This window comes from Salvelinus namaycush, chromosome 36, assembly GCF_016432855.1.
Source record: "Salvelinus namaycush isolate Seneca chromosome 36, SaNama_1.0, whole genome shotgun sequence".
NCBI lineage: Eukaryota > Metazoa > Chordata > Actinopteri > Salmoniformes > Salmonidae > Salvelinus > Salvelinus namaycush.
Genome location: NC_052342.1, coordinates 5,688,832 through 5,712,308, shown reverse-complemented (window position 1 = coordinate 5,712,308; position 23,477 = coordinate 5,688,832). Strand labels below are relative to the sequence as shown.

The 23,477-nt window shown below is 43.1% G+C and overlaps 1 protein-coding gene across 1 annotated transcript in view; it reads left to right on the top strand.

Moving 5' to 3' along the window:
• LOC120030209 (ankyrin-2-like) overlaps positions 1-23,477 on the top strand; it is a 119,889-nt gene that overhangs the window by 12,474 nt on the left and 83,938 nt on the right. Inside the window, exon 2 of the mRNA XM_038975560.1 lies at positions 19,666-19,788. Within this exon, the coding sequence (XP_038831488.1) occupies positions 19,666-19,788 (123 nt within the window). The remainder of the gene's footprint in view (positions 1-19,665; positions 19,789-23,477) is intronic.

The window sequence follows — 23,477 nt, the reverse complement described above, 5'->3', positions numbered from 1 at the left end:
CACAAATGTAGCTTTCTGCCTCATCGCTGTGTTAGTCATATCCTGGTGTTACTTTTGTCTGTCCTCTGAGAGTTAAAATTGTTCCTCCAGTTCTTTCTCTCTTTGTACCAGGGGTTGAAACCGGTTCAGGAAACAGAACTGAAAACCGGAAAATAACGACTTTTTCGAGGAACAGAATCAGAAACGGGAACAAAAGTGATCTATACTGTTCCGGAACAGAACCGTTATTTTAAAAGCATGGGAACCGGTTAATAATGTTATTTTATGTTCAGGGCATTTTCTTTTCTTCACAAAAAAGTGCAAAAAGGCACCAATGCCAAAGCTCTCACTCTGTCACTCAGAAACATATTCCAGTGTCTACTTTCCAGCTGAAAATCTTTTCCTGTGTGTGCGAGTGTAGGCAACGTGCACCTCTAGCTCCGAATCTTAGACTTCTGTACCCTACTGACGTTACAAGTGTGATTCGGAAATTAGGGAAAGATTTTTAATTCGAGAAGAATGGATTCACTTTTTCAGTGCTAGTTATGGATAATATAGTTATCACGTTTCACATTGGATTTATTAACTACAAAAATGTAAGTGTTCTTCATTCTGGTGCTGCTCTGCACACACACGCATGTTTGCTAGCTAGCTACACAGCTCTGGTCCAACTCTCTGAAGTTCAAAGACATTCAAAGTTCCTCCATAGAAGCCACTCCTCCGTATGTATAATTCCGTGGGTCTAATTCAGATAATTCATGTCATAACAAGATGCTCAAGCCTTCTCCTCTACCCTCATGCGCTCTCTCACCACCCACAAAATTTCACGCCTCGTGCCCCAAACTTGGTTGTCCATCGCGCATGTAAACAACTATAGCCTAGGCAGCCGATAACGTCGATGCCTAGGCTAAAACAACTATAGCTTGCCTGCTCTATCCGCACTGATTGGAGAAGTAATTTAATGTCGAGCTAATCTTTATTTTTTTTATTTTACCTTTATTTAACTAGGCAAGTCAGTTAAGAGCAAATTCTTATTTTCAATGATGGCCTAGGAACAGTGGGTTAACTGCCTTGTTCAGAGGCAGAACGACAGATTTTGTACCTTGGGGATTCAATCTTGCAACAATTCGGTTACTAGTCCAACGCTCTAACCACTAGGCTACGCTGCTGCCCCAATCTGAAAGCTGTTTCAGAGGTTTGAAAAAGGAACAGAAAGGAACGATATAAACCTGTACTTGTTTGTGGCTTCAAACCGGTTCAGAACTTTATTTTGCTGGTCGGAACAGTGGAACGGAACAAAAAAATGATGGTTCTGTTCAGAACGAAACGATTGGAAAATAATTTTGTTTTGTAATGTCAAAGCCTTTTGAACCGATACGAGGGAACTGTGACAAATAAAGGGCGAATGGCTCATCTGGTGCGGCTCTGTCGCCATAATCCATAGAGATTAAAGGGAATGCATACATTAGATAGGCTTGTTTAAAGATCGTCTTGTGTGATGTAGACAGACTGGCTATTGGACATTAGCATCGGCCAGCCATATTGGCTACTACTCTTCTCTGGGCCAATTCTCCCTCTTTCTGTATTGTTGTTTTGCATGAGTGTTTTGGCGGTCAACTGATGGTGAAGCTATGGTCAAAGCCAGATGAGTGACCGTAGATGAACGTCTGGGCTGGTCAAGTCTAGTGTAGCCAGGCTGTCGCACAGCGGGAGTTTGGATAGTTGAAAGGGTTCTCGGTGAAGGGGGATGGGTTGGTTGAGCCGCTGAACCAAATCGACCCTAAATCCCCAACATCTGGCCCAGCCTCTGGCCATTCAGAATGGCTACGATCTGGCCACCATGGTTACGGCAGTACAAGACGTTAAACCCTATACTGTACTAGACTAGATCACTCCAGGCAACACTGTAGGTCTGTTGTCAATCTTTGTGTCAGCAACACATATGTCATTTGAGCATTTCCAATAGTGTATCTATGGTTTTATGGTTTTAGAGGAAAAATGTCCTCGCATCAACTGAGCAACAAGAATGCCTGTGTTTCCATGGCAACATGGACCACCGACTTCTGTTATTCATTTGATTTTCATAGTCTTTTGCAATTACGTTACCCTATAAAGTAGGGAAGCCTGTTTTTGATTTTTGATCCCAGGGCAGGGAAGTGAATATGTATAGTACTAGACAAAAGTGTGGACACCCCTACTCATTCAAGGGTTTTTCTTTATTTTTACTATTTTCCACGTTGTGGAATAATAGTGAAGACATCAAAACTATGAAATAACACATATGGAATTATGTAGTAACCAAAAAAGTTTAAATCAAATCAAAATATATTTTATATTTGAGATTCTTCAAAGTAGCCACTCTTTGCCTTGATGACAGCTTTGCCCACTCTTGGCATTCTCTCAACCAGCTTCATGAGATAGTCATCTGGAATGCATTTCAATTAACATGTGTGCCTTGTTGAAAGTTAATTTGTGGAATTTCTTTCTTTAATGAGTTTGAGCTAATCAGTTGTGTTGTGACAAGGTAGGGCTGGTATACAGAAGATAGCCCTATTTGGTAAAATACCAAGTCCATATTATGGCAAGAACAGCTCAAATAAGCAAAGCGAAATGACAGTCCATCATTACTTTAAGACATGAAGGTCAGTCAATCAGGAAAATGTCATGAAAGTTTCTTCAGGTGCAGTCGCAAAAACCATCAAGCGCTATGATGAAACTGGCTCTCATGAGGACTGCAACAGGAAAGGAAGACCCAGACTTACCTCTGCTGCAGAGGATAAGTTCATTAGAGTTACCAGCCTCAGAAATTGCAGCCCAATTAAATGCTTCACAGAGTTCAAGTAACAAACACATCTCAACATCAGCTGTTCAGAGGAGACTGTGTGAATCAGGTCTTCAAGGTCGAATTGCTGCAAAGAAACCACTACTAAAGGACACCCATAAGAAGCAGGGACTTGCTGGGGCCAAGAAACACGAGCAATGGACATCAGACCGGTGGAAATCTGTCCCTTGGTCTGATGAGTCCAAATTTGAGATTTTTGGTTCCAACTGTCGTGTCTTTGTGAGATGCAGAGTAGGCAGACGGATGATCTGCGCATGTGTAGTTTCCACCGTGAAGCATGGAGGAGGAGGGGTGATGGTGTGGGGGTGCTTTGCTGGTGACATTATCTGTGATTTATTTAGAATTCAAGGCACACTTAACCAGCATGGCTACCACAGCATTCTGGAGTGATACGCCATCACATCTGGTTTGCGCTTAGTGGGACTATCATTTATTTTTCAACAGGACAATGACCCAACACACCTCCAGGCTGTGTAAGGGCTATTTGACCAAGAAAGAAAGTGATGGCGTGCTGCATCAGATGACCTGGCCTCCACAATCACCCGACCTCAACCCAATTGAGATGGTTTGGGATGAGTTGGACCGCAGAGTGAAGGAGCAACCAACATGTTCTCAGCATATATGGGCACTCCAAGCATTCCAGGTGAAGCTGGTTGAGAGAATGCCAAGAATGTGCAAAGCTTTCATCAAGGCATAGGGTGGCTACTTTGAATCATCTAAAATATATTTTGATTTAACACTTTTTTTTGGTTACCACATGATTCCATATGTGTTATTTCATAGTTTTGATGTCTTCACTAATATTCTACAATGTAGAAAATAGTAAAATAAAGACAAACCCTTGAATGAGTAGGTGTCCAAACTTTTGACTGGCACTGTATGTCAAGTGTGTCTAAGTGGTACTTATTGATCCACAGCCATGTGGAAACGTACCACGTACAACATGTTGAATATTACATCAGTGTCCTCCACAGGGCATCCGAGTGCACTACTCTACACTGTGCAGCGTCTCCCGTTTGACAAGCAGTTTGGCGCGTGTTGACCTGTTTGCTCAGTAGCCAAACTTGTCCATTGAGAATCCTAATTGCGTTCATCTTGCCCATCCCCTTCTAGCTAAACTGGAAGAGGCCCTTTTCCCCGAGCTAGCCCACCCCGACCACACCCACCCATCTGCTAATGCGACTCTAATTGGGTGATGGGATTTTTGGTCAGAGTGCAACCCCTAGCCCAGAGTCCTACGCCCCTACTTTTTAACAAGCTTTCTCCTCCTCTCTGTTTGTCAAATCAAATCAAATGTTATTTGTCACATGCTTACTTACAAGCCCTTAACCAACAATGCAGTTTTAAGAAAAATACCCCCACAAAATAAATAAAAGTAACAAATAATTAAAGAGCAGCAGTAAAATAACAATAGCGAGGCTATATACAAGGGGGTAACGGTACAGAGTCAGTGTGCAGGGGCACCGGTTAGTGGAGGTAATATGTACATGTAGGTATAGTTATTAAAGTGACTATGCATAGATAATAACAGAGAGTAGCAGCATTGTAAAAGGGGGGGGGTAGCCAATCTGTGTAGCCATTTGATTAGATGTTCAAGTCTTATGGCTTGGGGGTAGAAGCTGTTTAGAAGCCTCTTGGACCTAGACTTGGGTCTCCGGTACCGCTTTCTGTGCGGTAGCAGAGAGAACAGTCTATGACTAGGGTGGCTGAAGTCTTTGACAATTTTTAAGGCCTTCCTCTGACCCACCTGGTATAGAGGTCCTGGATGGCAGGAAGCTTGGCCCCAGTGATGTACTGGGCCGTACGCACTACCCTATGTAGTGACTTGCGGTCGGAGGCCGAGCAGTTGCCATACCAGGCAGTGATGCAACCCGTCAGGATGCTCTCGATGGTGCAGCTGTAGAACCTTTTGAGGATCTGAGGACCCATGCCAAATATTTTCAGTCTCCTGAGGGGGAATAGGTTTTGTCTTGCCCTCTTCACGACTGTCTTCTTGTGCTTGGACCATGATAGTTTGTTGGTGATGTGGACACCAAGGAACTTGAAGCTCTCAACCTGCTCCACTAAAGCCCCGTCGATGAGAATGGGGACGTGCTTAGTCCTCCTTTTCCTGTAGTCCACAATCATCTCCTTTGTTTTGATCACGTTGAGGGAGAGGTTGTTGTCCTGGCACCACACGGCCAGGTCTCTGACCTCCTCCCTATAGGCTGTCTCATCATTGTCGGTGATCAGGCCTAACACTATTGTGTCATCGGCAAACGTAATGATGGTGTTGGAGTTGTGCCTGGCCGTGCAGTCATGAGTGAACAGGAAGTACAGGAGGAGACTGAGCACGCACCCCTGAGGGGCTCCAGTGTTGAGTAGGCAGGCTCCAGTGTCAAACTATTACAGACTACAAAAGGGAAGCACAGCCGAGAGCTGCCCAGTGACACGAGCCTACCAGACGAGCTGAATTACTTCTATGCTCTCTTCGTGGCAAGTAACACTGAAACATGCATGAGAGCATCAGCTGTGTGATCATGCTCTCCGCACCCAATGTGAGTAAGAACTTTAAACAGGTCAACATTCACAAGGCCATCGGGCTTACCAGGACGTGGACTCTGAGCATGCGCTGACCAACTGGCAAGTGTCTTTACTGACATTTTCAACCTCTCCCTGTCTGAATCTGTAATACAAACATGTTTCAAGCAAACCACAATAGTCCCTGTGCCTAAGAACACTAAGGTAACCTTCCTAAATTACTACCGACCATAGCACTCACGTCTGTAGCCATGAATTGCTTTGAAAGGCTGGTCATGGCTCACATTAACACCATTATCCCAGAAACCCTAGACCCACTACAATTTGCATACCGCCCCAACAGATCCACAGATGATGCAATCTCTGTTGCACTCCACACTGCCCTTTCACACCTGGACAAAAGGAACACCTATGTGAGAATGCTATTCATTGACTACAGCTTAGTGTTCAACACTATAGTGCCCTCAAAGCTCATCACTAAGTTAAGGACCCTGGGACTAAACACCTCCCTCCGCAACTGGATCCTGAACTTCCTGACGGGTCGCCCCCAGGTGGTGAGGGTAGGTAACAACACATCCGCCACGCTGATCCTCAACACTGGGGCCCCTCAGGGGTGTGTGCTTACTTCCCTCCTGTACTTCCTGTTCACCCACGACTGCATGGCCAAACACGACTCCAACACCATCATTACATTTGCTGACGACACAATAGTGGTAGGCCTGATCACCGACAACGATTAGACAGCCTATAGGGAGGAGGTCAGAGACCTGGCAGTGTGGTGCCAGGACAACAACCTCTCCCTCAATGTGAGCAAGACAAAGGAGCTGATCGTGGACTACAGGAAACGGCGGGTTGAACAGGCCCCCATTCTCATCGACGGGGCTTTAGTGGAGCGGGTTGATTGTTTCAAGTTCCTTGGTGTCCACATCACCAACAAACGATGGTCCAAACACACCAAGTCAGTCGTGAAGAGGGCACAACAACACCTTTTCCCCCTCAGGAGACTGAAAAGATTTGGCATAGGTCCCCAGATCCTCAAAAAGTTATACAGCTGCACCATCGAGAGCATCCTGACAGGTTGCATCACCGCCTGGTATGGTAACTGCTCGACATTTGACTGTAAGGTGCTACAGAGGGTAGTGCGTACGGCCCAGTACATCACTAATCAAATGGCCACCTGATTATTTACATTGACACCCCCCCATTTGTTTTTTACACTGCTGCTACTTACTCACTGTTTATTATCTATGCATAGTCACTTCACCCCTATCTACATGTACAAATTACCTCGACTAACCTGTACCCCCGCACACTGACTCGGTACCGGTACCCTCCCTGTATTTAGCCTCATTATTGTTATTTATTGTGTTACTTTTTTATTATTTTTTACTTTAGTAAATATTTTCTTAACTCTTTTTTGAACTGCACTGTTGGTTAAGGGCTTGTAAGTAAGCATTTCACAGTAAGGTCTACACATGTTGTATTTGGCGCAGGTGACAAATAAAGTTTGATTTGATTTGACCACAGATTTAAGCTGGTTGTTGTCTGCTCCGCCCACAGGATTACATATTCATCTCAGCTGTAGTACTGAGGGAAATTGAAACAAAATATCCTTTAGATGGAGGCACCAGTGGTGGAATTGGATGGGTTGGGAATTAGGGGGTGGGGGGTTTGATATTGAGTAGTGGGAGGGGTTAAACATGGTAGGAAGTGATTGGGTTAGTGGGGGAGTGGGGGAAGGGGTTGTTTAGTTGCTATCGCTTGTGATGCATGTGCTTAGGGGCGGGGTCTGGATCTCTGATACACCATAATAACATTGCTTCCCATTGGGCAAACTAAGAGAATGTGTTTGTTGGCAGACAATGCAGGCATGCAAGCATTAAAAGCACAATTGAAGGAGACATTAGTAAATTACCTGGAGGATAAGGTTAATAGGGATAATTCATTGTTATTCGATTATACTTGCCTTTTTTAGCGGAAGGTCTCGTCTCCACATTATTTGTGATGGGTCTAACCTATAGTCAAGTGTGTGTGATAGGGTTGTGTGTGTGTGTGAGGTGGTGTGAGAAGGCTTAGAGAGGGATATTAATGGTCCGATCATGTAAATGTTTTATAGACGATGGGGGTGACTCTGCAGAAATAGACTTCGAATAAGCTCTGAAGGAGTCTGTACTTCTGGTTTGAGTAACTCATTTGTATGGCTCGTTAACGCTCTCTGCAGTTGGATGCTTCTCCTCAGTTAGTTGGAAGTGGTTGAAACGATTTAATTGCCCTCTCTTCACACTTTTACACAATATGCCTCCAGACTTTTGAGTCTGATAATTGCCCTGCAGTAAAATGTCTAAAATCGCTTCATTTTTTTGTTAATTTATTCATTAATTCTTAGAGAATAGTTTTCCATGGTTGTGTGGTTCTTTACAATGAAGTGTGTTTACTCCCTGCATGGGCTAACATATTCCAGTGAATGAGAAATATTTGGCCGACATTTTGAAACAGGGTGGGCATTGTTAGTACCGTCACAATGCCAAGTCACATGTTCAGACCAGAGAGAACGGGCACATTTACCTCACATTTACAGAACACATACAGGATCACGCACACACACACACACACACACACACACACACACACACACACACACACACACACACACACACACACACACACACACACACACACACACACACACACACACACAAATCTTGAAATGCAGCTGAGTAGCATCTCAAATGAGACAAGCTCACAAAAGATCTGACAAACACCTAGCTAGGCCTCTCTCAGCTGAGATAAATCACTATGGTGGATCTGGGGGTGAATGAATTACAAATCCTCAACCCTGAGAGCGAGATCAATTCAATAAAAAGATCTGGCTCTGCCTTTAATTTTCCGCCCAGCTTCACCCAATCAATAATCAGTGCTGTAGGCTTCACTGTGACACACAGAGGACAAGATTCACAATACAATACATTTAAATAGCTATTGTGTGACTGCTGAAGTTCATACTAGCTCTCCGACTGGAGAAGTTGAGAGTTATAACCTTTCCCCACCCCCCTTCATGACATCAGGTTAAGTCAGCACCACGCACTAAGGCATGGTCACCCTCAGCGTGATAACAGCCCTCATCGCCAGGGGTAACCCTGCCTCTGACCTCCATGAGAGGGCATTCCAGAGCAACCAGGGGGCTACTGTACCTCCCCCACCCCCTCATCCGTTTTGGCACGCCACCCTCCCGCCGGTCGGACCACCCTCGTTCCCATGCATATCTAGGCTGGTGGGTGTAAATATAGCTGGAATCAGCAATGGGCCAGTGTTAGCGCTTAGCGGCAGTTGTAGATGGTGCTCCTAGAGGGGGACAAGGAAAGCTGGCGAGGCTGACAGGCAGAGTGGGTTTGCTGGGCAAAAGGTAGCGTCTTAGCCCACCTGTGGATGGTAGCCTCCAGCCGTTAGCGCTTTAGGGGTGGAGGAGGGGTGGATGGGGAAAAAAAGATATAGGACTGTATTTTTTTTGTGTGGAATTACTAGAGCAACTTTACCCGCTTTTGTTGGTTTGTTTACATTTGATGACGCCTGGCTTCGCAGACACTGGGATTGTGACTAGCGGTTGCCATGGGCAACGCAGCAATGTGTAATGTGTGTGAGGCTGAAAAGGGTTTGAAAGCCAATGGGAGTCAACCCAAGATGGACCATGTTCTACCAGAGTCAGACTACTACTGCTTTGAACAACATCCTGAGCCTGAGCCAGAACCCCAAATACTGGTAAGACTTGGGGCATAATTTAGGGATAACATTTCTGAGGTGTGTTAGAAGAATTGAAGGTGTGAAATTCCATGCCACTCCTGCCTTGGGTCTCCAGTCTCTTGCTTATTTTCTTTGTACTGGAGCTCTTTAAAAATAGCTCTTGTATCTTTTTCCCACCCCGGGTAAACCCCATGACTAACGCTGTTGTGTTTGTTATAGTAATATTCTCCACTCCATTACACTGAGGTGGGGAATAGTGTGGTGTACTTGTTTACAGTGTTTACAGTTTACAGCATATTGAAAGTACTCACCAAAGAAGAAACAGTTATTTCAACTCACCTTCCCCCAGGGGAAAATAATCTGCCCAATCCTGCTATGCTCAAAGACTTTGCCACATCAAAGAGGTGTGGACAGAGTTACCGACAGCGAAGCCAACCAAAGGATGGGATACAAAAATAAAGCCAGCCGAGTGCCAGGCCAGAAACGTCTAGGCAGCTGTGTCATACAGAGTGGGTCATGTGAAGCAGACACAGGTGTGAGACAGCGGTACCCATACCGATCTGCCACTGGACAGAGCTGCCTGTGAGGACGTTGTGACTCAGATGACCTAGCGACTCTTAGCGACCCATAGTGACTCTTCTACCAGCAGAGAATCATTGCCTGGAAAGAGAGAAAGGGAGAGCGCGAGAGAGGTAGAGAATCGAGAGAGCCCTGAACATCTATACCTGGGTAAGAGAGGATGAAGCTGTGAGAGGGAAAAACATAATTCTGAAAGGGGGATATCGACCCCCCCGCCATGTTTTCTGACTCAGCACTATTTTCTTCAAAACAATTATAGTGTGTGAAAGGCACGTGAAAGCAGGCAAAATAAATTGCTTTGGAGAATGTGAGAATTCATTGTGTCCAGTATGTAATTAATGATAGGAGGGTGAGAGGGAGGTGAGGGTGAGAGGGAGGGAGGGAGAGAGAGAGCGCTATTTGTGCTAAAGGTATGCGAAACTGCTAAAGGCAGTTCTTAGTGTACAATTTATTTGTTTGTGAGCCTTGCATTTTATTGTGAGACCTAGTATTTCCATAATTGATATTGATTTCCATCCCTCCCTACAGGACCGTATAATGTACTGCGCTGTGCTAGCTGCAGTTGTGTTGTGTTCAATATCCCACTCATTTCCAGAGCAATGACCAGTACATTCCAATTCCCCTGGAGTGTCTCCTCCTATCACCTCACATCACACTCAACTTACACTCCACACTCATAGCATGCCTGTGAGATAAAGGACATGATGTGACTTAGAGGAGTACTGTTAGAGTTAGGGGTGTGCCGACATGGCCAAACTCGTATTTCGTAATCGTAGCCGTAAGTTGACAGTTGATTGTCGGATCGGATGATACTTGTGATTGGAATAAACAGAAGTGTTTTAATATGCCTAAATAGATGTTGGCAAAATAAACTATATATACAAAAGTATGTGGACACCCCTTCAAATTAGTGGATTCGGGCTATTTCAGCCACACAAGTTGCTGACAGGTATATAAAATCGAGCACACGGCCATGCAATCTCCATAGACAAACATTGGCAGTAAAATGGCCTTACTGAAGAGCTCAGTGACTTTCAACGTGGCACCATCATAGGATGCTACCTTTCTAACATTTTAGTTCGTCAAATGTATGCCCTGCTAGAGCTGTAAGTGCTGTTATTGTGAAGTGGAAACGTCTAGGAGCAACAACGGTTCAGCCGTGAAGTGGTAGGCCACACAAGCTCACGGATGGGACCGCTTGGTGCTGAAGCACGCAGCGCGTAACAATCGTCTGTCCTCAGTTGCAACACTCACTCCCGAGTTCCAAACTGCCACTGGTACTAACGTCAGCACAAGAACTGTTCGTCGGGAGCTTCATAAAATGGGTTCCCATGGCCGAGCAGCCGCACACAAGATCCCCATGTGCAATGCCAAGCGTCAGCTGGAGTGGTGTAAAGCTCGCCGCCATTGGAGTCTGGATCAGTGGAAATGCGTTTTCGGGAGTGATGAATCACACTTCACCATCTGGCAGTCTGACGGATAAATCTAGGTTTGGCGGATGCCAGGAGAACGCTACCTGCCCCAATGCATTGTGCCTGTGTCTGTGTGTCCTCAACTTGCAGTGGGCAGTTTGCTGTCACTCACTCAGAATGCACATTAGCATTTCATATTTTTCCCTACACTTGCCACACTTGTTAGATATAATGCACATTGACAGCTTGATAGCAAACGTCCTCGACATGTGATTTATTGTAGTAGCAGGCAGTAGCAATCTAAATGATCAGACTGAAAACATGCGAGGAAAAGTGAACGGGTGAAATTATGAAAAATAAAGCTTCACTCTATCCAATCAGAGCAACAGGATCAATGTACAGCCCACCAGTTTTCTTTACAGACAGGCAAACTAGCCAGTTGAGGTATTTTGACCGCTCACATGACTGACTCAACGGCAGTACCGTATGGTTTAGAAACTCTGTCACTGACTGACATGACAAAGATGCTTGGATCATAATTGTATCCAGAAAATTGCCCATATCCGCTACGATACTTGTTTTGACCGACTACTCGGCACAACCCTCGTAAGAGTGTAGCCTGGCGTATTTGTGCAAGTTTGTGTATAGTACGCACATTGTGTGTGTTTTATCAGGGGCCCTAATCTCCAGAGGGCCCAGTTATCATCCCCTGGGGCAACTTTCATTAGCAGCCATTTTTTTATGCTGCATTGGAATACAAATTCATTTGAAACGCCCAGAAAGACAGTGATGTGTGTGTAGTATGTCTGTGTTTGGCGTGTGTGAGTGTGTGTTTGTACTCCTTCAGAGTGTTCCTGTTATAGTTAACCACGCTGATAGCTAAAGGTCTGCTCTCTCTGAGGACGCCTACTGTTTTTGAGAACATGGACTATTTTAAACAGTGGGTGGTGTTAGCTAAGAGCAGGGTCGTGTTGCTAGCGCATGCCAGATCTTACAATGTCTGGATAGGTATTTTATGTATCAGCTAACCACATCATATGTTATAGCAATCTGGTGCCCGACGGCACAGTTGATGACATGGCACGCAACCATTGGTTGATGCATGCAACGTCTGCGCAGGGGGACACGACCTATGCCTTCGACTTGACCCCTGACCTTTCACCCCTGACAGTTAGCTCTCGCGCTCTTTGTCACTAAGTGGACTGTGGAAACTCTAGTACACATTCTGATGTTTTTTTTTCTGCTCTTCACACCGTCTGTGCAAAGTGTTTTGGCCTTGAAATAGCTAGCAATATGACATTTGAAATCAGAAGATGTGGTTTATAGGTTATCCTTCAGTGGCATATAGCAAGGCTTTGTTAGCCCTGCAAGGACAATACAGCATCCTTGTGCTTTTAAGAAAAATATTGTATGTTGTTTACCCTCCCCTACAATATTTTTCATGGTTTTCTCGGTCAGCAACACACACTATCTTGCCTCAATCTGTCAAGCCTCAGTGAAAGCATTAGCCTCTACTGGTGAATTTAGAGTAGGTCTAAATTTAGTGTCCCTAACGAAGCTGGGCCTAGTGCTGATTTACTATATGCGAATGAGTCCTCAGGGAGATCCGTGGTTGGCCAGGATGCTCTGGCGGCCAGCTATATCCTGTTTTGGCATTGGCCCAGAAATGTTTGGCCCAGCTGATGTTGATGACACTGATTGCTAATGAGGGGGGCTCCCAGGATGAACCAATCACGAGGAAGTAACATCCCACAGCATGCAGAAACAATTACAGAAGAGAGGAGATCCTAGCCAATACATCAAACCGCATGCTTCCATTATGTCACCTTGATCTTGAAGCCTTTGAATATGTGGTGAGTTCATGTTATCATAATCTACAGCTTCCTATTGAATGGTTCCTTGTTTTTCATTGAGTCGAATGAGGTTCGATAGAATTCCATTTGGAAGCCTCATGTGTGATGAAGTCCGATGGTTTCCGATAATCATAGGGTATTAAAAGCTGAACTCGAGGTATGTGGTGTTAACGATCAAGGTTCCATGGATACTGCAGTCCAGTTGAATGTGATGACATAGTAATCATCACATACTGTAATTACAGTATGTCTGCGCATATAGTGGCTATGCATGCCAGGCAGCCCAAATGAGGGTTTAATGTAAAATACACACACACATGCATGCCCACACGAACGCACACAAGGCACACACACAGTTGGCGAACCTGGCGTTAATGAAGGAAATGTTAACATTGACGCCAGTGTCTTAGTCCTAGGCACCAGTGGTGTGACATGGTTGCTGTGTACAACAGATACCCAGTAAACACTGTTGTCTGTTGATATGATAGGCTGTCATGATGTCCAAGAATAGAAGGTGTTGTTCCATTGGAGTGTGGGATTTTGTACACCAGCAAAAGACAAGGGTACAGTTGCCTTATCTGTGAATAAGCTTGCGTCACAGTGTGTGTGCGTGTTTGTGTATGTGCGTGCGTGTGTGTGGTGTGTGTGTTTCCGTGTATGTGTGAGAATGATAATGTTCCTGTAAGAGCCTGTGGAGCACGTGATGCATGTTAGGAGGGTTTTTTAAGGCTGTGGTGATTGTGGCTTAGGGCAGTGTGGTGACACACACACACACGGCTGAGATGTTCTATCTTTGGTAGAGGGGACCAGGTTAGGTTAGTGCCTAGGTACGTCTGTATCACACATGAGGTTGCTGAGCTTGTTACAAGCCTGTACTTCCCCTATCAGCACTGGTGTAATGTTGAGTGAGTTTGCCACATTATACAAGCCTGAAAAAAGGGCTCTTATGGTAAAATAAAGTAGTTAAATGAGCTATGTGTGAACTCTTAGGTTACACCGCACCCCAGAGAGAGACATAGAGAGAGAGAGAGAGAAAACAGTTGTCATGGTTACCAAGAGAGGCAGGGCCGCTTGTCTCCATGGCAACTGGGAGGGCCGAGGATGTTTCCAACAGCATTGGTCATTGGACGGTCGTCTTGGGATATAATATTTACTTTATTTATACTGTAAATTCTCCACACACATTCTACTCTGTGTAAATTATTGTTTTATGCAATCTCAGTTTAGGGAGGCTTTTGAAGCTGAAATGACATGGTCGGTAATGTGATGTCACACTTCACAGGTTCGGTTGAAATTCCCAGTGATATACAGTACCAGTCAAAAGTTTGGACACAACTACTCTTTACAGGGTTTTTCTTTATTTGTACTATTTTCTACATTGTAGAATAATAGTGAAGATATCAAAACTATGAAATAACACATATGAAATCATGATTCCATATGTGTTATTTCATAGTTTTGATGTCTTCACTATTTTTCTACAATTTAGAAAATAGTACAAATGGTACTGTGGACATCTAGACTAAAGCATAAAAAAGTGCAATTCTGCCACTTTTCAACCTCCTATTTATTATTTCCAGCACCCAAAACCAGTATCTACATACTGTATGTGAAAACAGTGCATTTCTATGATCTGTGGTTAAAAAGATTAGAAGGTCATAGAAAATGCTTCTCTGTGACATCATGAGGTAGGATTAAAAGTTAAAGAAAATGTGATTTTTTTTTCAAACCCTGCAACAAGTTCCTAGCCAGAGGGAGGGTATTTCCTTGCTCCCACGACACCGCAAATCTTATAGTGTTTGAAAATCACTTTAAAAAAAATAAATAAACGTTTTAACTTTTGATGAGGTCATCGGGTAGAACTTTTTAACTTCATATTTTTTTCTTCTACAATACGTAGAAATGTGCCGTTATCACATAGACACTGGTGTGCTGGAGATAATGAAAATGAGTTTGAAAAGGGATGGAATTACCCTTTAAGGTCGAAGGATTTGCTCCTCACTGTCAGAGCATACATCATGTAGGATATAATAATTGCAGACAGAGAACAAGGAATGCTATACCGATCCCCCTGACTGAAACAAAGCAGAGCCCAAACAGGTGGAGGCTGGGGTGGGTGGTGGGAAAGCAGGAAGGAGACATGCATAGCGAGTAACGCATGTCACAGCATAGCATGTCACCAAGAACATCAGCACATACTGTACCTTACGCACGCCAGCCATCAGAGAATGGTTAGTGCTATCTGGGATCCTTGGGCTGCCCCTACCCTAACCCTAAACTTAACCCATACCTTAACTATTTTAAATGTCAACTTCAATGGGGTGACGTCAGAGTTGGACGTCTCAAGGATTCCGGATAGCAAGGACCATCATCAGGGAATGTGTGTGCAACCTGGTCGACTAATATACCTCCATATTAAGGTAGTGTGATGAATCTAATTGGAGGCAATATCAGCTGATGCGACACTCGTGTTTCCTGTATGAACCTGCTGCGTTTGATTTATTAATCAAGGGTAACACACAGTAAGAATTGTTCATTTTGTCTCTGTAAAGAATGGCTTATGAATGAACACAATACCAAAGACCTTCATATCTGATTGAGTAAGTTACCTCCTTCCCACTCTCTGTTTTTACTTTCTCTCTCTCTCTCTCTCTCTCTCTCTCTCTCTCTCTCTCTCTCTCTCTCTCTCTCTCTCTCTCTCTCTCTCTCTCTCTACTCTCTACCTCTCCTTAATATCACGACTCCACGTAGGAGTGTTCATTCACCCGCAAAGCCATAAAACACCCTCTCTTTTCTTAATTCATTCTCATCTCTCCACCCTCTCTGCCTTGCATAATGTGACTCGGGCAGCTAGGAATCTGACTGGGGATTTTATCTGGCTTTTCTACCCCTCTGTTCTGTAGGCCTACTGGTACCATTGTATAATGTAGCTGGGTACAATTCTGACACTGTCTTTCAGTCAGTATACACGTGCACAGTGACCTATTGCGGCTTTGAGATGACCACACTCCCCTTCTCTGATATCCATATGTGGTTTGTACAGAGAGACAGTGAGAAACATTATTCAGCAAAAAATTGTAATATGATTCATAAAAACAAAATGGCTGCTATTCATTAACTTCTTACATGTTGAAGTGGTTCCCTTAGGTGAGCTGTAATGCTGCTCTTTAACATGCAAGGTGCAGAGGATTGATATTAAAGGGAATTTGGTTGGTGTAACAATATCATCCTACCCCTGTGGGCTGGCTGGACAACCCACAAGCTGTTCCTCTGGACCTCTCCGTCTGTCAGATATATAGAGCAGAGATATCCCTCCCTAGAGAAATCATCTGAGCTGTCTCCAAGAGACCCCAGGAGACCCTCCCCCCCCCCCCCCCCCTCAGTCTGGGATAACGTATCAGTCTCATTGGAGGTGTGAGACACACTTACAGACAGTGAAGTAGGCTTGTATCACTATATACAGTACCAGTCAAATGTTTGGACACATCTACTCATTTTCCTCATTTTTTACTATTTTCTCAATTGTAGAATAATAGTGAATGCATCAGAACTATGAAATAACACATATGGAATCATGTAGTAACCAAGAAAGTGTTAAACAAATCAAAATATATTTCAGATTTGAGATTATTCAGTTGCCACAATTTGCCTTGATGACAGCTTTGCACACTCTTGGCATTCTGTCAACCAGCTTCATGACGTAGTCACCTGGAATGCATTTCAATTAACAGGTGTGCCTTGTTAAAAGTAAATTTGTGGAATTTCTTTCCTTCTTAATGCGTTTGAGCCAATCAGTTGTGTTGTGACAAGGTATGGTGGTTTGGTGGTATACAGAAGATAGGCCTATTTGGTAAAAGTCCATATTAAGTGTAGCTCAAGTAAGCAAAGAGAAACGACAGTCCATCACTACTTTAGGACATGAAGGTCAGTCAATACGGAAAATTTAAAGTGCAGTCGCAAAAACCATCAAGTGCTATGATGAAACTGTCTCTCATGAGGACCGCCACAGGAAAGGAAGACCCAGAGTTACCTCTGCTGACGAGGATGAGTTCATTAGAGTTACCAGCCTCAGAAATTGCAGCCCAAATAAATGCTTCACAGAGTTCAAGCAACAGACACATCTCAACATCAACTGTTAGGAGGAGACTGCATGAATCAGGCCTTCATGGTCGAATTGCAGCAAAGAAACCACTACTAAAGGACACCAATAAGAAGAAGAGACTTGCTTGGGCCAAGAAACACAAGCAATGGACATTAGACCAGTGGAAATCTGTCCTTTGGTCTGATGAGTCCAAATTTGAGATTTTTGGTTCCAATCGCCTTGTCTTTGTGAGACACAGAGTAGGTGAATGAATGATCTCCGCATGTGTGGTTCTCACCATGAAGTATGGAGGAAGAGGTGTGATGGTGTGGGGGTGCTTTGCTGGTGACATTATCTGTGATTTATTTAGAATTCAAGGCACACTTAACCAGCCTGGCTACCACAGCATTCAGCAGTGATACGCAATTCCATGTGGTTTGCTCTTAGTGGGACTATCATTTGGTTTTCAACAGGAGAATGACCCAACACACCTCCAGGTTGTGTAAGGGCTATTTGAGCAAGAAGGAGAGTGATGGAGTGCTTCATCAGATGACCTGGCCTCCACAATCACCTGACCTCAACCCCATTAATGATTTAGGATGAGTTGGACCGTAGAGTGAAGGAAAAGCAGCCAACAAGTGCCCAGCATATGTGGGAACTCCTTCAAGACTGTCGGAAAAGCATTCCAGGTGAAGCTGGTTGAGGGAATACCAAGAGTGTGCAAACCTTTCATCAAGGCAGAACGTGGCTTGTTTGAAGAATCTCAAATATAAAATATATTTTGATTTGTTTAACACTTTTTTGGTTACTACAAGATTCCATTTGTGTTATTTAATAGTTTTGAAGTCTTCACTCTTATTCTACAATGTAGAAAATAGTAAAAGTAAAGAAAAACCCTTGAATGAGTATGTCCAAACTTTTGACTAGTACTGTCATATATATATACATATTTAAGTCATTTAGCAGACGCTCTTATCCAGAGCGACTTACAAGTACATACATTCATACTTTTTTTTGTACTGGTCCCCCGTGGGAATCGAACCCACAACCCTGGCGTTGCAAGCGCCATGCTCTACCAACTGAGCTACACGGGACTTTATATATATATATATATATATATATATATATATATATATATATATATATATATATATATATATATACATATATATGTATATATATATATATATATATATATATATATATATATATATATATATATACATATATATGTATATATATATATATATACATATATATGTATATATATATATATATATATATATATATATATATATATATACATATATATGTATATATATATATATATATATATATACATATATATGTATATATATATATACATATATATATATATATATATATATATATATACATATATATGTATTCACTCAGCTAACAGAGCTCAACTCGCCATCCTGGTGCTCAGTCTCGCGGTTTAGCTCCTGTTTGGTTGTGCTGCGTATTGTTGTGTCCGGTCTGAATGATGCAGTGCAGTTCTCTGCAGCATCCACACACAGAACCGCTGCCGCTGCCAGGACAAATTACCACAATGTGTCTCTCATTACTGCCTTTAGATAAGTTGTGAAGCATTGATCAGTAGCTGGGGGCACGGTCGTTCTTCATACGTATGCATTCACTTATGCAGGTAGGTATAACATAGGCTATGACTGACTGTACATCAGATACAGTCAGTCATAATATTGGAGCTCCTCTCACTGTCCTTTTCGTATCAGCCCTCTCATTATACAGTGTAAAGTACTCCCCACATTTACAGATTTGAGTGTGTTTTAAACCATGAACAGCTCAGAGTTTGTGTTACAGTCCAGAGTATGTATTAACTCTGGGTCCGGAGTCGCTGTACAGCGGTGTAAGTGAATGAGTGACAGAATGGGTCAGAGGAGTGGGCATATCCGCGGTCTGGGTTTGGGCTGAGCTGTGCTGCGTGCTGGAGCTATCTCTGGCCCTGTCTCCCTCACTGAGTGTCTCTGGGAGATAGCTAGCCTGGCTAGCCACAACGCTACTTCAATCAGGTGCCCAGTTACCAGCACAGGCTGGTTGTCAGGGAGCAGTAGTACTTTAGGGACTACATTCTACCTCCTCCTCACAGAGGAGAGAGGAGGCTGTGGTTCTGCAGTTCTGTGTCTGTATGCGTGTGCCAGGGTGTGTTTTGGGAACAGGAGGAGAAATGCAGACTCACTGCCGCTACGATCTAAAGTTTTGGTCCATCTCCAGCTTAGTCTGCCTCAGTGAATAAAAGTAGAGGACATGTCCATCAGTTGTAATCCATGTGTGTATCATTATAGACTATTTCACTCGGATAGGAAAATGCTGATTCAGTTCAGGTGTTGATGACTGCAGAAAATGAGTGACACTGCCACCAGGCTCCGTAGGGACTTCTAATGAGTGTTTGTCTTTGAGTCTCAGGGGCTGTAGTGTTGCCTGTGCAGGCTGGCATACTTGGCATTAAAGTGTGTCTCACCCCTCAAACAAGTGGTAGAGTGCTGTATGCTAAGCTGTAACTCAATCTATTCTAGAAGTAATAAAAAAACGGACCTATTTCAAAGCAGTTCAAAACAGCGGTTAAGTTGTGCCAACGTTGTTCTCAATGGGTTCTAACATTGTTCTAACGTATTTTTTATTCTGTTTGTTCTTCTCCAGTCGGACAGCAACACCAGCTTCTTGCGAGCGGCAAGGGCGGGGAACATCGACAAGGTTCTGGAGTACCTAAAGGGGGGAGTGGACATAGGTACCTGTAATCAGGTAAGAGACTAGTGGACATACATGCGCACATGTGTACACGCCAGGAGAAAAAAAAGAAAAACATTTGTGATAACTCAGAACCTGATTTACGGTAGACAGGACACGTCATTTGTTTGTCTTGATGGTGCTGTTCATTGGTCTCTGTGGAGCCAAAATGGTGGCCAGTTCTCTCCTCAGTCACCCAGGTGATCAATCTTACACTTTCTCTTCAATAACTCATTTAGGTCTTGGGATCTCTCCTTTGATCATCAGTCCTAATGCCAATCTGTCTACGGCGTGAGGGTTGCCGTTCTATCTCTGTCCATTGGGAGGAATGAGGCTTACTGTACTGAACCGTATTTGTGCTACCAAAACATAACATTGATTCAACTCTATAGCAAAAATAACTTGAAATAAATAACTATCTTTGGGAGCTATGGTAACCACGTAATGTGTGTAATGTGATCAGTGTGGGTTAGCCTGTTAGTGATTAAACACAAAACATCTGACTATTTGGCTGTATTCCTAATCACCACACTCTAGTCTCTACAATTAACATTGTTCTCAGATTAAGAGAGGGATTGTCCCAGTCTCCTTGAGCGCTGTGTTTTTGCCGTTCTCTCTAAAATGTAATCATTGTCATCTTGAAGGAGGCTGTCAGCGTGATTACATTAGGAGTGAAGCGCCTCTGTCATTCAGGGTTCATTATTAAACAGGCGCTTTGCAAGGCAATACTTTTACGTAACACTGCTATGTCTGACAATAGCTTTCACTGAGCAAATCTAGGACAGGGAATGGCAATGTGCTTCCCTTTATAAAAAAAACAGGCTAAATCAAAGTTTTCATTTTTCTTGTTTTCTTGTATGTTTCTGTTAGTAAAATCAACATCAAAACTGTGGATTTTAATACCGCTAATATTAACATTGAAAAATCAATGAATCAATAACATCTAAATCCATCACTCTGGATCTATAACTCTGACCTCTCGTAAATCCACCATGCGTCTCCTTCAGGTAAAATGAACAGAATGTTAAGTATATAGATGGAAGGAGGGATAGAATAAGAGGAGAAGAGGAAAGAGTGAGGAGTGTATTGAAAATGAATGTCAATGAACTAAGTAGCCCAGACCTAGCTTCTATTGCATTGGTGTATATGAGAGACACCGAGTTAAGTAGAACGGAATTGATGTTTATTTTGCAATAGAGTACCACAGTATGAGTCATTTTAACCATAAACCCTAGCAGTCAAACATGGAAATGGTTCCAATCGTTTTTTATTTTTCCCATAGAGGATTTTAGAAACACTTAAAATAAGGGCTGTGTTTCCTATAGGCTTACCCTGGCATGATAACCGTGTAAATCTCTCTAGGACAAGGTGACTTTTATCAATATATTTGCCTGTATTTACCCCCCCAAAAATGAAATGATAATTAGCTGCTAATGTGGCTATCATAATGAACTCATATCATTTTTTACTGGCTACAGCTAGAGATTCAGGTGTCATTTGGTTAGCTAGCAAGAAACGTGAATCACTTTGCTAGCTTGTTAGCTATGCTGAACTGGAATGACTGTTATCCACAGTTAGTCTCTTAGCTGTCAATGAAATGTATTTGGCATCAATCAAATGGGCGGGAGAGGCAGGCAAATTCCCATTCATTTGTCAACACGTGGGTTGGGACAAACATACATTGGCAGGCAAGATGCAGAAGGACGAGCAGGCTACTATTCCCCATCGTTTCAGTGCAATTTTGACGGCCAACTAGCTGAAAGAGTTTGAGAGTGTTTATCTAATGTTCCCTTGTTAGATTTTTAGCTTATCTTGCTCTGGCTAGCATTAGTTGTTAATCTTGTTATTGTTGATGTGCATTGGCATCCGAGGGAGGGATAGCCTACCTTTCCATGGTTGTTTGATCAATAGGACTGTGAAGTTCCCAAATGTAAGAGGACTCCCGTGGTGTTTACATATTTGCAGGAATCGATTCAGGTGTATTTTGTGGCTTTTGGCGAATGTGTTCTAATGATCTAAAGTCACGCTGTTGCTGCTGCCTATAAACACACAGTTCAGTTCAAAGTGAATGATGGCAGGCCCGTGTGGCAAATGGCTTATTTGCATATAGGCCTACTGTAGCTCTGATTGGCTATGCCGCACCAGTCTGCGTAGACTCCGGTCCTGGACAAGACATATGTTTTTATTAGGTTTTATTTACTGCAGTGTCTATTCATTTTCCAAATGCACGGCCGCTTTCCCTCTCTATGTTGCTATAGAACTTTCACAAATGCCTTACTATATGTAATTCCCAAACATTCTATGAATTAACGAAAACGTGAAGATGACCATATACTATAAGTGCTCGCTTGTCAGAAAATGTAAAAAAATAAAAAGATGTCATATTCTTCCTGGGGGTCTATAGGAACAGATTTAAATAAGATTTCTTGTTGCTAAAACGCTGTTAGTTCCACATTAATTACTGGCCACTGGCAGGAGGGGATGGATCAGTGGTTTCAGGTCATTGGTGTTTCCCTCTGTCATTTTATTTCTTCTTCTCTCTCTCTCTCTCTCTCTCAATATCCTGCCTCTATTCCTAATTAAACCTGTGGGATGTGACAAAGTCTACTATATCCCATTGTAGAAATTACATTTGCATAGATTTACTGCTATTGACCATCCCAATGTTATAACAGCTACAGTTGAAGTCGGAAGTTTACATACACTTAGGTTGGAGTCATTAAAACTCGTTTTTCAACCACTCCACCAATTTCTTGTTAACAAACTATAGTTTTGGCAAGTCGGTTAGGACATCTACTTTGTGCATGACACAAATAATTAGATTATTTCACTTATAATTATTTCACTTATAATTCACTGTATCACAATTCCAGTGGGTCAGAAGTTTACATACAGTGCCTTTAAACAGCTTGGACATTTCCAGAAAACGATGTCATGGCTTTAGACGCTACTAATAGGCTAATTGACATAATTTGAGTCTATTGGAGGTGTACCTGTGGATGTATTTCAAGGCCTACCTTCAAACTCAGTGTCTCCTTGCTTGACATCATGGGAAAATCTAATGAAATCAGCCAAGACCTCAGAAAATAAATTGTAGACCTCCAGAAGTCTGGTTCACCCTTGGGAGAAATTTCCAAACGCCTGAAAGTACCACGTTCATCTGTACAAGCAATAGTACGCAAGTATAAACACCATGGGACCAAGCAGCCTTCATACGAGGAGCCTCCTAGAGATGAACATACTTTGGTGCGAAAAGTGCAACTCAATCCCAGAACAACAGCAAAGGACCTTGTGAAAATGCTGGAGGAAACAGGTACAAAAGTATCTATATCCACAGTAAAACGAGTCCTATATCAACATAACCTGAAAGGCCGCTCAGCAAGGAAGAAGCCACTGCTCCAAAACTGCCATAAAAACGCCGGACTACGGTTTGCAACTGCACATGGGGACAAAGATCGTACTTTTTGGAGAAATGTCCTCTGGTCTGATGAAACAAAAATAGAACTGTTTGTCCATAGTGACCATCGTTATGTTTGGAGGAAAAAGGAGGTCGCTTGCAAGCCGAAGAACACCATCTCAACCGTGAAGCACGGGGGTGGCAGCATCATGTTGTGGGGGGCTTTGCTGCAGGAGGGACTGGTGCACACAAAATAGATGGCATCATGAGGGAGGAAAATAATGTGGATATATTGAAGCAACATCTT